Source organism: Protopterus annectens, chromosome 10.part0 (genome assembly GCF_019279795.1).
Source record: "Protopterus annectens isolate FY-2018-M chromosome 10.part0, PAN1.0, whole genome shotgun sequence".
Lineage (NCBI taxonomy): Eukaryota > Metazoa > Chordata > Ceratodontiformes > Protopteridae > Protopterus > Protopterus annectens.
The window spans coordinates 104,405,686-104,422,601 of NC_056744.1; the positions used below are offsets into that span (position 1 = coordinate 104,405,686).

Consider the following 16,916-nt stretch of genomic DNA (forward strand, 5'->3'; position numbering starts at 1 on the left):
AGTGTGCTAGGGGTATAAAAGATGCAGCTGACGCCATTTTCTTCAGTTTTTCTTGCCCCAGATGTCAGGTGCCGCCAAAAGGGTAACTAAATATATTATGCTAATAAACATATATGCAGTAAAGAAACACTTCCTTCATCTACAAGCAAATACACCACATAGGTTGTACAGAATAGAGAAGTACAGATAAACCCCAGCAAAAGAAAGAGGGACGGTGGGAGGGTAACCTGGACTGGAACAGTGAATACACTCGAACATCTACATTTATGGTAGGTACACAACTGTACTATGTTCATCATGTTTCACTGTTGCAGTCATTACTCTTGGGTTGAATCCCAAAGCTGAGGATGGGTGGCTGAGTTAAATAGGATTAGGAGAGGCTATGAGGCCCTGCAGAACTGCAGTGGCAAAGCCTGCTCTGGATTTAGAGTAAATAGGTAAGTGGTAGTGCTTTGTAAATGTGTGCACTGAACTCCAAGTTGCAGCCTCTAAGATGTCTTTGGTTGGTACTCCTCTGAGGAAGGCTGCTGAAGTGGCTGCTGCTCTGGTGGAATGAGGCTTAATGCCCTTAGGCATTGATTTGCCATGCTGAGAATAGCAGAAACGGATGCAATGGCCTAACCATTTAGAAATGGTCTGTTTTGAGATAGCCTTTCCTTGTGATCCTGCAGCATATGACACTAAATGTTGCTCAGTCTTTCTGAAAGTTTTAGTTCTGTCCAAGTAGAAGCGTAGCTGCCTGTGTATGTCCAAAAAATGCAGAATTTTCTCACCCTTGTTCTGTGGGTTTGGATAAAAGGTAGGCAAGTGAATTGTTCGGTTGAGGGCCACACTGGACACCACCTTAGGCATAAATGTTGGGTTTGTCCTCAGAGAAACCCTGTCTGGATGAAAAATGATAAAAGGTTCCACAACCAGGAGTGCTTGTTAACTCCGAGACTCGTCTTGCAGAGGTTATTGCTAGGAGCAGAGCTGTTTTCCAGGATAAGAATTTTATATCAGCTGTTGAGGCTGGCTCAAAAGGAGGCAGTGTGAGTTTTTCCAAGACATAATTGAGGTCCCATGCTGGAATTGGTGCTCTCCTTGGAGGCCTGATGTTTTTGCCACCTCTGAGGTACTGCCTTATTAAAGAATGAGAAAAGATAGGTGGTTCTGTATTGTAATGGGCTGAAATGGCAGAGGCATGAATCTTAATTGATGAAAAGGAAAGGCCTTTGTCCAGCATCTCAGTTAGGTATTGTAAAATCTGAGGGATATTTGGTACATACGTGTCAATGCCTTGTTCCTGGTTCCAAGCACATAATCTCTTCCATTTTTCTGCATAAGATTTTCTGGTACTGGGCCTCCTGGCCTCCAAGATAACATCCATAACAGCTTTTGAAAGAGGAGTGTTCTGAATGGCTACATTATCCGCCATGCTGCCAGATTTAAGGTCCTGAGTTGGCTGTGTAGGAGCTGATTGTTTTGTTGGGTCAGCAAGTGAGAAGTTTGAGGCAATATCCATGCTGGACCTTGAGACAAGCTATTTAGGACTGGGCACCAGTACTGGCGTGGCCAGCCTGGTGCAATCAGTATCATTTTTGGCTTCTCTTGTCTGACCTTTAGGAGTACCCTGGGAAGGAGAGGCAGTGGAGGAAAGGCATATACTGTTAGATATTTCCAGATGAAGGATAGGGCGTCCACTCTCTGTGCTTGTCTGTGATAAATCCTTCTGCAAAATCTCTGTAATTGGCAGTTGTGAGGGCAGGCAAATAGATCTATGTCTGGGCATCCCCATTTCCTTGTTATCATGCTGAAGACTTGTGGATCCAGTTTCCACTCGTGGGGATCCATGAGGTTTCTGCTTAGTTCGTCTGCCAGAGTGTTTGTTTTTCCTGGCAGGAATTATACTTGCAGGTGAACTTGATAAGTCAATGCTGTGTCCCATAAGGTCATTGCTTGTCTGTAGAGGGGGTAGGAATGTGTGCCTCCCTGCTTGTTTATGTACCACATGACTGTAGTATTGTCCGTCTTTATCAGTAGCTGTCCTGGATGAAGTAGATCCTTGAAAGTTGTCAGGGCATTCTGAACAGCTAGCATCTCTTTTTGATTGATGTGAAGATGCATCTGGCTTGCAGGCCATGTGCTCTGAATACATTTTCCTGCCATATGGGCCCCCCAGGCATAATCTGATGCATCCGTTGTCAGTGTCTGTCTGGCTGTGGGTAAAGTAAATGGCAGCCCCTTGTTGTGGTGACAGGCCTGTGCCCACCATCAAAACTCCTGTTGAAGGCTGGGAAATGAGTGTAATTACTGTCTCCAGGCTGTGGCAATGCTGAGTCCAAACACTTATTAGATACCAGTGTAGTTTCCTCATATGCAGTCTGGCATATGGAATTAGTAGAATGCAGGATGCCATGAAGCCCAAGGCCTGCAGGTCTTTCCTTGCAGATAACTGGGTCTTTGTTGCCAACTTTCTGAAGTAAGAAGTCAGTTGCCTTTGTTTGTCTGGCATGAGATAAGCCATCTGGGCAGTTGTATTTAAGCTTGCACCCAGGAATAATATCTCTTGAGAGGGTACTAGTTTTGATTTCTTTTCGTTTACTGTGAACCCTAGGCAAATTAGTAATCTTTTTACAAACGGCAGATGCTTTAGAAGAATGTCTTTGTTCTCTGCTTGAATAAGGCAGTTGTCCAAGTAGGGATATATTTGAATTCCTCTGTCTGTAAAATGCAATTACTGGTGCCAGGCATTTTGTGAAGACCCTGGGCACAGTAGATAAGCCAAAAGGCAGTGCAAAGAATTGGTAGTGCATTGAGCCAGCTATGAATCTGAGGTATCTTCTGCAAGATTGTCTGATTGGGACATGCAGGTATGCCTCTTTTAGGTCCAAAGTTAAGAGCCAAGCCTTCTTACCCAGCATGGGCAGTAGCTGCTGTAGAGTCAACATCTTGAATTTTGGAACCTCCAGAAACATGTTGAGTATGGACAGGTCCAGTATTGGTCTCCAGGTTTTGTCCTTTCTGGGCACTAAGAAAAGTCTCGAGTAAAATCCTTGTCCCTGCACTTGTTGTGGTACTTGTTGAATGACCTCATGTCCATGAGAGCTGTAATTTGCTTTTGTGCCTCTGCCCATTGATTGTGTGGCAGGTCTGGTATACCTTTTGCCCTTGGTAGGGTGTGAAAAAAGAACCTGTAGCCCTGGGACACTATGTTCAAGACCCATTTGCCTTGGGTAATCATTTGCCAATTTGGTGAAAAAAGTGCAAGTTTTCCCCCTAAGTGGGGGCTGCCAAAAGAAAAGTGCTTGTTTCTGGCAGAGGAAAGTCATTGGGACTGTTTCCTGTAAGGTTGTGATTTGTCTTCTCTGCTTTTGGAGGTAGGAGCACCCCATTGTTTAGGCCTGTATGAGACTCGGGGCTGAGATCTGCCTCTGGGGTGTGTGAATCTGCTTCTTTGTGGCCTGTCTGACACTGGAAAGGGCCACTTTTTTGAAGGCCAGTTCCTGCTAAATCTGGGTGGCTGTACCTGTAAGAAATCCTTAACTGTCTGCATGGATTTCGCTTTACCCTCCATTTTCTTCAACACCTCTTCTGCTTTAGCACCAAACAAAGTATCATGCTGTAATGGAGCATCTAATAATTTTGCTTTAACATGATCAGGCAGACTCTGTTCCTTTAACCAAACATGCTTTCTAATAACAGAACCTGTAACAGCGGCCCCTGCAAGAGGCCTCCAGTGAATCATAACCACATTGCAAAGTATGCTTTCCCACTTGTTCAGCTGCATGCAATAAATCCTGCATTCCCTTGTTCTCTGAACATTCAGAATTTGTCAACATTTTCTGTTTAAGCAGTGACATTAAGTATTGCTGATATTTAAGCATATGAAACTGACAATTTAAAGCCCTTACAGCCAAGGTAGCAGATGTGTAAACTTTTCCCCCCATATGTCCAGTGCCCTAGAATCCCTATTAGAGGGGACAGGGTTTTTTGCAGTGGAAGCTTTGACCCCTTTGGGACCCTGAGATATAGTTTATGGGTCAGCAGCAGGGTTTTTATATAGGAATTTATGAGAATCTGGGACCCTGTAGTATCTGTCTGGCTTAGCAGGTGCTGGGGGTAAAGAGTCAGAGGACAGGCCGGACTCTGAAAATACATTATCTACAATGTTTAGAAAAGGTGGAATAGCAAGGGGTCTGTGCTGAGGAAGTAGCAGAAAGTCTCTGAGCCTTTTCTTAGATTCTGAGTAATCTTGGCTCTCCCAGTGGAAATGCTCCCTCATGGTATGCAGGGTTTCCCCAAAAGAATAATCCTCAGGAGGAGAGGCTGAAGGAATGGATTCTTCAGCATCAGAATCCTCATAGGGAGGAACAGAATAATCCTGTTCAGAAGAAGAATCAGAGGAAACAGAAACCTGATCAGAAGAATCATATTCTGTCTCTTGCCTAGGCCTCTTATCAAGAGGGGGATGGGAACCCCTGATCAAAGTAATTAGGTCTTTGGCCATTTTAAGCATCTGTTTTTTTAGGCATGGAAGTCTGAGTAGGAGAATGCTGTACTTGTTTCTTGGTCTTTAGAGCTGCTTTAGTCTTTGGAGCTGAAGATGGTTTAACATTTAACTGTGTAGGTCTGAAGACACCCTCAGAAGCCGATGCCTGCTCAGCGGCTCCGGACCCATCTGAGGGAATGATTTCCAAGTGTCCAATAGCTTGAGTATCCAGAGGCCCAGTCAGCTCCACGTGGGAGTCGGAAGCGGCCTGTGGCTCTGAGGTAGCAGGTGCCAGGGGCTGCGAAAGCTCCTCACTGAGAACCGGCGAACCGGCGACTGGTCTAACGAAGGCCTCGTCGTAAGTTTTGGACCTCGGATGCCTATCCTTTTCCTTGCATTTTTTGTAAACTCCGGTCGTTGACTGTTCCGACGGCATTATATAATTAAACCTTCGGCCAAAGTAATGAAAAGCAAAATCGAACTGACGCTTAATAGTGCGTTGGTTAAATCTAGCATAAAACTGACAGCTAGCAACGTCGTGGTCAGGGCCTAGGCAAGGAATACAGTAAGAGTGAAAATCCTTATGAGGTATTTGCTTCCCACAAGAAATACAATTGTTAACTTTTTCTGACATCGGTCTGGAGCAAGAAAAAAGTTTCCCCAATGGGGTACTTAGCTTTAATGAAGACTTCAGTTCTGAAATTCGGATTTGAAAATCTCAGGAGTCGGCTGACCGGCACTTGCGAACTGCTTTTGCTTCGGGCACCGTGCGGCAAGAAAGACTGAAGAAAATGGCGTCAGCTGCATCTTTTATACCCCTGGTGCACTGACATCAGGGAAGAGGCGACAGCAACCGACGCCGGACCAGGACTTTGGAATTCAGGCCGACTGCAGGTAGCCTGCCAGCAGGATAACCCAAGAGTAATGACTGCAACAGTGAAACACGATGAACATCCACACTTTTGCCACAAGGATAAGGGGGAGTCTTTCTTGATGTAAGATGGCTGGCTTAGTGTTCGAGTGTAACAAAAAAAGACTAGATTCAGCAGGTCTGAATCTAGACTATGCTATCTAGGCTAAAAATACAGTTGGAAATAAGTGCAGAAAATATTCAGTCACAACAGTACAAAAGCAGAAAAAATGCAGTGATCAGATACAATGCAATTTAAAAGGTCAATAGAGACTCATTGATGCAGACTTCTTAAGTGTTTCCCCAACCTAAACAGACTAGGCTACCTCCCAGTGCACTAGATGGAAAATCCACTAACCTCTTGATGTAAAAGCAAGTGCTTGCTAGAGTTTAAGAATACACTACTTTATCCAACAGCTAGACAGAAAATGAATTCAGATCAAGTAAATCAGAATAGACAGGGAGAGGAAAAATGCAATTTTTCAATACAAGTATATGGCAAACAATTCAACATTATCAATAGCAGTGTAGAAAGGGAGAAGCTTATTAAGCTCGTTTTACAGTAGGGGTGGGCAATTTAAAATCACCAGGTTTAAAAAGCACATCACCAAACAGGAGCGTGGATGGGACATACTAGCAGGGAATAAGCAGCAGTGCTTTAGCTAATGCAGGCTTGAAATCTTTTCAGAAATTCACTGTGTATTTAAGTATCACTCAAGAGACAATTAACCAATGGAAAAATGTGTGAAATGTGCAGCCTAGATAATTTCAGTGTCTACTGCTCACATAGAACAAAAACACCAGGCCAAGCAGATTTCTTCTGACTACTTATTGCCTGGGCCTTAGTTTGTTCTAATTTAAAACAATCACAATAATCTAACATCCTGTTTTGCAAATACTTCTAATACAGTTAGCTTTTCCTCTAACTTCACTAAATGCCTCTGCATCAAACCATCATTTGCAAAAGGTTTTACAAACCGTCATTTGCAAACATTTTACATAACTTATGTGGCACTAGTTCAATTAATATCTGGCACACAACTGCTAAAATGCAAACAAAATTAAAATAGATCATACCAGCAGATTAAGGTTTATCACAGTACAGACCAAGTTACTTCAATCTGCCACAGAGATGCAGTTGAGTCTCACTAGATACTACACACAGTTGTTTCATTATATACTGCTGTACAGTAGAATTACTAGCAGCATAAAACAATTTAGCAACTCTTGTCCCTAGGTCAGAAGTACTGACAATACTCTCAATAAAAATGATCAAGTTTCACTGCTTTCAGACAGGTAAGGATAGTCACACAAACTTGTCAGATGGAGGGCCTTACTAAAAGGGCTACAGCAGGAACTTAAGACTTCAAGCAATGACATTTTGACTCTTTGGTACAAAGAGAGAAACCCATGACTATAACCCAGCTGACAGTGATTACCTAGTGACCCAGGTGCTGGAAGAATTGGTCATGGAGGCTGAGAATGAGTGGCATGACTTTAGTCTGCCCATCTTAGGAGGAGGAAAGCAATTTAATCTTTTGCTGTTCTAGTACAAAGCAGACTAGTATTAGATCATGGTACAGGAGTGTGTGATTCGCTAGGTCAAGTGGTGTGTGCATATGCTGCAGCCATCACTGCGAGAATGAGGAACTGCAACATATTTGGCAACAGTGTAGCAGGTCTTTGCTTAGCCAAAGGGGGTGGCTAACATGAGAAAGCACCCTAAGGACTACTTGAATTGATGACTACTCGATAATGAGTTCACACCAATACAGCAAGGAAAATGAACGAGCATGACCCACAGAGGCAATCACTCTGCAGAGAGTGATTTTTTTTCTTTTTTAATACTAATTTTCCATGGTATTCAAGCAGATATCAAAATACTGCTAACCCTTGTGACTAACATATGACATCTTAACATGATCAATTGAAAATGTCACACAAAAGAAAAAAGCTACAAGGATTAATGGGAACTGGACATAATCAAGAATCATAGGTGGGGCACACCACAGAAAGAGCTACCATTGCTGTAAAGTCAGTATCAGAAGGTAAGCATTTTATAATTTGTCTTTAACAGAGGCAACATTAAGAAACTTACTAAACATTTCACTCAAACAGAAAAAAAGAGCAAGTGAACTGTGAATACAGACTGTGTATCTGCATCTTGGGATCTATGGGGTCAGTGTCACCCAGGCACCCACATCCACAGAGAATAGGCATTCCTATCCTCCCCTGTCACAGCCATCAAGCACCCATGCTGCCAATCAAATTCAGGTTGGGTGGGCCATACTAAGGGCTCTATCTCTACAATTCTAATCTGTGTTAAGTTTGCATGTTCCCCCAGTGTCTGCATTATTTGATTTTTTGTTTTTTGTTTTTTTTTTTTAATACTCCAGTTTCCAGACCCACCCAAAAATATGCTAGTTGACTGTCTACTCGGAAGTATCCATATACATACTACATTCACCCTTGTTCCTGTGACTCACATCATGGCCGAAAAGGGTCCATTATAGACCATTCACTTACCTGGTTAACAAAATGAATATAAAGTTCAGAGTGACAAACGCACATAAAAAAAAAAAAGACTTGCAGTTTTCCTGAATGCATCATTGTACTTGCGATCCAGTAAAGATTCTTGCTTGATAACATGTCCAACATTCCAGAGCCTATAAGTCCTGCAAAAGGGTCTAAAGCTTGGCCCCATCGAAGTTACCAGCAAGCAATCTTCCAAGTAAGGCCAAATGCGACTCTGGCTACAACTACTGCCTTGCACTTTCTATAAAGCCTTAAGGAATAGCAACAAACTGGAAACAAATGAAAAGTTTGCTGTTACTGATAGTAAATTCTACACAATGATTTACTTCTAAGCAAAGTGAACACACATATCTGTATTCTCCCCTGACCTGTTGTTGGCTGTGAAGTTTGCAGCCAAAGACACTCCAGCTTCTCTCTTCTTTGTACCAGTCAAGGAATCCACAGAGCTGGTACTGTGGACACTGCCTGGTAAATGGAATGGTTTTGGATGGTCATCCTATTGGAAAGAAAGTATAATTAAAAAGAATGCTCTAGGAGCTTATCCAAATAGTTAACCAGATTCTTTCATTGACAAGTAACACAAAGAAGAACATCTTAAAACAAACATTTTCTTCTTTCCACTTACAAATTATAACTGTTTTCCTAGTCTACCAAATAAAAAATCTAAATCAGACAAGTTTTCTTCCTTCAGCGATTTTGGATGTTATGACAGTCTCTCAGATACGATCAAAGGAAAAGTCCAAGAACATCTGAAGAAAATTACATACAAAAAATCCTCAACAGTAAGGGGGAAAAGGGTTACTCAATATGCTGAAATTGACTAGCTGTGATAGGCATGAAGCTGTCGAACATATATGCATATGAAGAAAAACTTAACATGTATGCCCTAGTGAACATCAAGGAGTTCAAAACATTAAGACTTATTGACTGCCTGCAAATTAGTACAGAATGGTTATGCATTACACCTAATAATCCTAGGAAATGAAGCTAGCAATGTTGGTTAAAACAACAGGTGGCAAGAATGTTCACATTAAACAAAGCTAGCTGGAATACACTGCCTATGTGGCTGTTAACACACAGGATGAAAGGGAAATTTAGGCAAACACAAGAATTCAGGAATCTCATCAAGCTTTGTGTGGCTAAGAAGACTACAAAGTGACTACTTTTGAGAAGGATAAGGATTTCTGGTTTTCATGAAAATTCCATTTAACATTTTTACAATCCACTCATAAAAAAAGGAACACTTGCAGCTATTTATACTGTCAAGTCTGCCTACCAAATGTGCAACTTGGCAACAGGGCAGAACATAATGCAAGGTGTTCGGCACTCTGTGTGTGTGTGTGCGTCTGTGTGTGTGTATGTCAAGGAGTGTTCGGAACTCGTGTGTGTGTGTGTGTGTGTGTGTGTGTGTGTGTGTGTGTGTGTGTGTGTGTGTGTGTGTGTGTGCGTGTGTGCGCGTGTGTGTGCGCGCGCGTGCATGATGCGTGCATATATGTGCGTGTATGTGTGTGTGAGAACACAAACAACTATTCTTTCAGATTGCTATTTCTCAGAGAATTCACAGTTACCTGAAGTAAATTGATCTTTTGAGTTAGTATATATGTGGTTAGGGGAAAGAAGAAAAATATATTTTTTAATCGTTACAGCAAGTTTCCATTTTTGCAAGAAGTAGGTTTTTAGTGTAGTTTTAATTGGTGGATCAGGGACTCTAGTTGGGTAATGGAAGAGGGAAGGGTATTCCATAGTTTGGCTATGTTGTAGGAATATAGGCATTGTGCAGCTCTTTTGCTGGGTTTAGCTATGCTTAGAAGGGTTCTCTCTGAAGAACGGATGAATTGAAAAGGGGTGTATGTGTGTAAGCTGGATTGGAGAGCAAGGCAGCTATCGGGTTGGAAAATTAATTTATGGGTGATAGTTGAGTAAACTGGAGAAAGTGGTGAAATTCTAGCCAGGACAGTAGAGTGTTGCAGTGGTGTGAGTAGTTAGATAATTTAGATGCGACTTTTGCCACTTTATAGTAACATTGTTGTAGCTTACTATTGAGGGATGTATGGAGGTTAGGGAAAATGGGGCTTCCATACATAAGGGATGGAGTTATCAAAGTATTAGCTAACTTGATCCTAGTTTGTTTATCAAGGAAGAGATTGTGTAGGTATAATTTGCCTAGTTTGAAGTGGGTTTTATTTACTGTGTTGAGTATAAGTTGTTCAAATGAGAGCTTACTGTCGATAGTAATTCCTACAAGTTTTGCAAATTGTACCTGTTGTATTTCAGTTTTGTTACGGGAGAGAATTTTGAATTCTGTAGTTGGAGGTTTTGATGAGAATAATAAGTTTAGTTTTTTGGGGTTAAGCATTAATTGAGAGTCGTTCGGCCAGGTTTCAATAGAGAAGAAAGCATCTTGGGTGATTTTCTGGAGGTTAGAAATATTGTTGGAGAATGAGATGACAGCTGAATCATCTGCATATTGCATTAGTATGCTTTGGTGGGAGGCTTTATTTAGATCATTAATGAATACATTGAAAAGCAGTGGTCCTAAAATGGATCCCTGTGGGACACCTCTGTTGTTTGCTAAGTAATCAGATTGTTGGTTCTACCATCTAACTGATCGCTGTCTGTTGTTTAGGTAGGAGGTAAACCAGGATATTACAGCTTGAGAACAACCAAGTTTCTTTAGGTGTCGCAAAAGCTTAGAGTGAGATACTGTGTCGAATGCTTTTGAAAGGTCTAGCAGGAGTACACAGAAGTGGTTAGGCCATATTCAAGAGCTTTATTCACTACATCAGTAAAGGAGAGTAAAGTGGAGGTTGTACTATGGTGTGAGCAGAAGCCATGTTGAGTGAGAGACAGGAGGTGATGTTTGATGAGGTGTTTGAGTAGTTGGGTTTGAATACATTTTTGACAGTGGGGAGAGACTGGAGATGGGCCAGTAGTTTGAGAGATCATGGAGATTACCTCCTTTGTGAAGTGGGGTAATAATGGATTTTTCCATAGTAGGGGGAAAATATGATTCAGTTGGTTGGAAATGGGTGTACAGTTAACTGCCTCAACCAAACAATAGTTATATCTGATATAGATTACCTGAAAGAAGTCACAACTTGGGTCGCCGGTTGCAAGTTGAAAACACAGCACAGTTAAGAGTGCCTTATCAAGATTATTTGACAGAGAGTTTATCCTGCTATAAGGATCACATACTATTCTTTTTGAATGCCAGCAAAACGGGTGAGAATTTTATTTGTTTTCCAATCAAAACAATAAAATGTCCCCCTGGAGTGCCATAATCATCAGGTAGGTTTCCATGTGAAATATCACTGAAGACAACTACTTTAAGGGATTCATCCATCCCCAGCAGCTGATATTTTACTACTTTAGCAGAACTGAATTCCTAAAGAGTCATATTTGCTTCATGAGCAGACTATACCAGAGGCATGCTCTATGGTGGATGCCAAACAAGAAACATTAAAGATGACATACGGTCTACTTTGCTTGGCAACCTAGAAAATGTATCCCATTTTTGACTCCAAGTCCATCTCAGTTGGAGGGAGGGGGTGTAAAGAGGGCATTGTGCTCGACTGCTCTTTATAGTTTCATGACAGAATGAGATGTTTTTAATACAGTTGTCCTGTTCTACCAACCATTCCATCAATAATACAGATTTCCAGTCTCACACAAAAAAGCAATTATGATCTTCATGGCCAACCTAAAGAGTAATTTTCAGGAAAGGACAAAATGAAATGGCAGTGATTTGTGTGCCCCCACATGCCATATCTACATGCCAGGCAGGCAGACCAGTGTTATGGTACCTCATCACTAGGATATAACAGGGTTAACTTGTGAGAGTCTCCCAACTGAATGGTGCATTTCATTTTGTTATACCAATAGTGCAATGTACCTGCAACATCACAAAACACACTTCTTCAGTTCTCAAGTCTGTACCAAACATCTTGCCTTAGGGTGGGGGCAGAATGTCACAACTGTGTTCCATACCTTTCAAAATGTAAACTTAATGCCAGAGGAATGAATTTTCCATGACATTTGACAAATTATGTCCAAAAGGAGAAGAGATCCTGATGAACATGTAAGTGAATATTTGAAAGCTCATTTGCGTGAAGTTCTTGAACCTTCTAACCACAAGATATGCTTTGGGTGTCATTTCTTTCAGAGTTTGACAGTACCTAGTGGAGATGCACATTTTGTGCCAACATCAGCTTCTTCAAAACATTACCTTCCCAGATCCATACCTTATCCTGTTTAAGTAATTCAAATAGTATGCCTGCAGTCAATTCTTGGTTTAGTATGAATATTTTTCTATATGTGACACATCAACACACCTTTGTGGGTCTGCAACTTCAGATGGGTGTAAAGTTTTCACATTATACCAGTGTTTATGTCTTTATGTAGCTTTATCAGCTTGCCCTAAGAATGAGTGCAGCTGTAAGTTGCTATTTTTTCCTCTGACACAATCTTATGGTTTGAGGTTTTTTTTTTCATTGTAGTACCTGAGCCTGTCTCACTGCACCAAAACCAAATTCCTCCTCACTTACTCTCTGGAATTCTGCAACTCATCTGCTTTTCTATTTTGAGTTCTTTGGCATCATTTCTGTTAAGTCATACCTCATCAGCGTCCTCATTACTGATATTGTCCTCCTGGCTTTATGCAACCTAGAATGATTCACCCTTACCCAAATACAAATCCAACTTGGCTAATGAGGACTATAATCCTTTTCCCACTGCACAGTCAGCTCTTTGTAGTATATCCTGTCTTCCCTTTTAAATATTTCATTTATGGTAAGAAGGTGCTTCTCAAATACTCACCATTTTGTCTTCCCCTTGTTGAACAGACTAATTCCACTGGGCCAGTGTCTTCTTTTCAGGGGAGAGACAACATAAAATCCATACTTACTAGAAAAAATTTGGTAAGGACACCAGGGAATGTTTCCTACTTTTTTTTTTTTTTATTGGTGCCATGGGATCTTTTATATCCACCTGAGCCACCACCAACTCAGGCAGATGGGACCTCAGTTTAATGTCTCATTCAAAGGATGGGAGTACACCCACCCCCACACCCCATTCTCCACTGCAGTCTCATATTGGAAAACTAACCAAAGTACCTGAGGTGGAAAAATAATCCACATACTTCTGACCAAGCACCAAAGGTGAGTGTGCTACCTCCTGAGACATTGACACTACAATGTAAACAATTAGCCTTAGCAAATGCTCTGCTTGAAGCAGGTGATGTTGAAATATGTTTTCCCACTGCTTTGCATTCTTAAATAAATGCCTTATCAATCAAAACAGAAGGGGAAATCTGGATTCTGACCAAAAAAAAGTTTAGACTATAGCCACACACATTTTGCACAGTATTTTTTGCCATCAGACCACAACGAGTCACATCCACTATTTGATTTTACTTTTAACATTCCTATAGTGTTCAAGTGTATCTTTCTAGAAGCATAATGCTCCAAGGCTTGTATGCCTCCATAGTTAGTTTCAATACTGAAGTTCATGGTCATATCACAAATTACTGAACACTTCAACAATGGCACTAAATAACATCTGAGGAAGACCACACTTGCTTATTCATCAATGAACACCTTTTTTTACAATTTCTTTTTTCTGAAAACAATTTTATTGATTTTAAATAAAACAAATTTATAAACAATCACACAAGTTTCACAGAAAAATTGTAATATCAGAGATTGTAACATAAAATTCAAATAACTATATAGAATAACTGATAAAATAAAATAACTGAAGTATTTACAAAGACATCAATATTTACATAAAATGTAGTACTTTAACCATTTTTGAATGTGTTTCACATACAAAAGAAAAAAGAAACTGAAGTTATTCATTGTAATTGTTAATATTTTTTCAACAAATTCTGTAAATTTTCCCACATATGGTATGCATATGTCTTTCTAGTTGTTCTAGAAATTATAGTTTTAAGTTGTAAATGACAAACTTCATTTAACATATTCTTGAAGTCAGTGAAAGTAGGAGGGGATTCAGATATCCAGTTTTTTGTAATGCTCTTTCTAGCCACAGCAAGTATTGCCCAAAGTAAAGGATATTTTACTTTTTTAACACTGTGTGATATAGTGTATTAAAAAGCACTAAAGACTTGTTAAGCGGGAAATTACCTGATGAAGCGGTGGCAATTTACCGTGAAAGTGCTTACTTTGTTTTTATTGTTTTTTATGGATTAAAGTGTTCTTGGATTTTACTTGCAGCTGTGTTGGTTTGGTACTTTTATTGCATATCTCTGATCTCATCCTATAGCACCATTCCTTATTATGTTCTCTGCATTTATTTTTCGAAGTATCTGTGAATAGTGCCTCTAATAGTTCATTAACACTCCTCCAAAATACTCTTATAGCAGGGCAATCATAGAACATATGAGCCCAAACTATGTCCGACTTACATTTGTTACAAATGTTCTGTTTTCTGTTGATTTTACTCATTAGTTGAGGAGTATAAAAAGATCTGTACATAAATCTCCAGGTGTACAATTTTCATTTAAGCGACAAGAGTTGTTTTCCCTGCCGATTCTAACATGTTTATTTTGTCTTGATCACAGGGAAGCTCATTATTAACTGTGTAGAAGTAATTTCAATAGCTTTCTGGGCAGCTATAAGTTTCATTTCTTATGATTCTGAATATAAAATAAAGTTTGCCTGAATAAGTTTGATTATGCTGTAAGATTGATTGAAAGTAGTCTAGTAATGCACTAGTATCGTGCTTGGTTGTTGGTGAAATTAAATGTATTTTATTGTCTAAACATAATCTGAGGGTTTGTATATCTAAATAAAACAAAGCTAAGTAATCACCAAGAACGTAGTATTTAATGAAGCTTTCGGGCTCACATCCCTTCATCAGCATACATAATCACATCTAAAAGTTCTTTATATAGAGGGTCATTTAAAAAACACATGATCAGAACCAGCCTATAAAAAATATATCTAAACAATTACATCATTAGATAATTTAAAAGCATATAATCAACCATTTATATTTGAAATTTCTATAAAACTTTAAAAATGACAGAATTTTACTAAACATAACTATCATCTAAAAAGCAGTATAATAGCATACATACACATATATTTAGCATATATTAATCTTATTTTATTTTATTTCTAACTGCTTTCTGACTAAAACAGGCTTTATACTGACTGCACTGTTAAGACCTGGATTCGAATCTGCCTGTAATCTAATTATCCAGTCTAATTCTTTTAACTCTATAGCATTATTTATGTCCCCACCTCTTATAGATTGCTCAACTATATCTACCACTCTAAATTTAAAATTATGAGTCTCAAATTCCATGATATGTTTATATAGGGCATTTGTTTGTACTTTCCTATTCATTTCAGATCTGTGTTCTATAATACGGTCCTTAAGCCGTCTAGTAGTTTTCCCTATATAAAATGCATAGCAATGCGTACAGGTAGCGAGGTAGACTAATCTACTCGTATTACATGTTGCTGCTATGTGAAACTTATATTCCTTAGTTGTAACAGGGTGTCTGAATATTTGGTCAGATTCAAATATATCTTTGCAGCAAGTACAGTTTTGGCATTTATAAGTGCCTAGCCTACCTTGTTCTGGCTTGCGTGTTTCCTTAAAATCTTTGTAACATAATATACTTTTTATAGATTGATGGTTTCTATACGCAAAACTAGGTTTAGGGCCTACCAGCTTTTCTATTTCTGGCATAGCCATCAATATTGGCCAGTTTCTTTCGATAATCTTAATAGTTTGATATGTATACCCATTGTATGTCATAACGTATCTACTTTTTTGCTGTTGCCCTATCCTTTGTACTGTATAAGAGTCCTCAATTTGTGTTAAAGAGACATTAAATACTGGTTTAAACATATTATGTCTACCTAAATTCACTTCTTCCATAATACTATTTTCTATAATCTCAGTGTAACCATTGGTTACAAATTCATCCTTCATTTTAGCTATTTCAGCTTCATATTGTTTTGTTATCAGTTGTTAATTTACTCACCCTAATCATTTGTGATTTAACAATTCCCTTAAATATATGTGGGGGATGCATACTTGCTTTTTTCAAATATCTTACTGTATGAACTTCTTTCTTATGGATCATTGTTTCCAATTTTTCATTTCTTTTATACAATTTAACATCCAGAAACACTATACTCTGCCTAGAATAATCCATTTTAAACTTTAAGAAGTTAGTTGTATTATTTAAGTAGGATAAATATAGCAATAAATTCTCTTCAGTACCTTCCCATACAAAAAAGCAGTCATCCACAAATCTAACATAACTTTTTACATATACATTGTGTGCATTATTATTACTTAGTACATATTTTATCTCCCAGTAATATAGCACAAGATTTGCAAATGTATTTGCCACTGAGGTTCCCATGGCTACTCCTGTAAGTTGTTTATAAGGAATGCCATCAAAAATAAATACATTCTTAGTCAAAACTAGGTCTAATAGTAAACATAATTTTTCTACTTCACATGGTTGCTTAGTGGAGTTCATTAATAATAGTCTCCTTATGGCTTCAACACCGTAGTCAATGGGAATGACTGTAAATAGTGATTCCACATCAAGTGTCACCAGAATATATTCATTTGTTGCCATGCCATACCATGTATTTAATTTACTCAAAAAATCAGTTGTGTCCTTTATAATACTGTTACACCTAGGTAATAATTTCGCCAATTCTTTTTGTAAATATTTAGAGATGGGTTCAGTTACCCACCCTCTACCTGAAACAATGGGTCTCAGTGGAGGGTCTTGTAATGATTTGTGGATTTTCGGGATTCCATAAATCTGTGGGATTTTGGGGCATGGAACAGAAAAATAATTAAATAAATCTAATGTGATTTCATTATTTAACTGCATGTCATATATAACCATATTTACTTGCATTATTTGATTCTTTACTTCTACAAAGGTTATTTGTTTAAATGTGTTGACATCAGCAAGAAAATTTTTAAATTTTGTATTATAAA

General features: G+C 39.1%; 1 protein-coding gene across 3 annotated transcripts in view; it reads right to left on the minus strand.

The window, feature by feature from the left end:
* The window catches only part of CEP131 (centrosomal protein 131), a 1,433,457-nt gene that overhangs the window by 1,114,171 nt on the left and 302,370 nt on the right, over positions 1–16,916 (minus strand). For all 3 annotated transcript variants that reach the window (XM_044085078.1, XM_044085077.1, XM_044085076.1), the window contains exon 5: positions 8,285–8,412. In XM_044085078.1, coding sequence (XP_043941013.1) covers positions 8,285–8,412 — 128 coding nt within the window. The remainder of the gene's footprint in view (positions 1–8,284; positions 8,413–16,916) is intronic.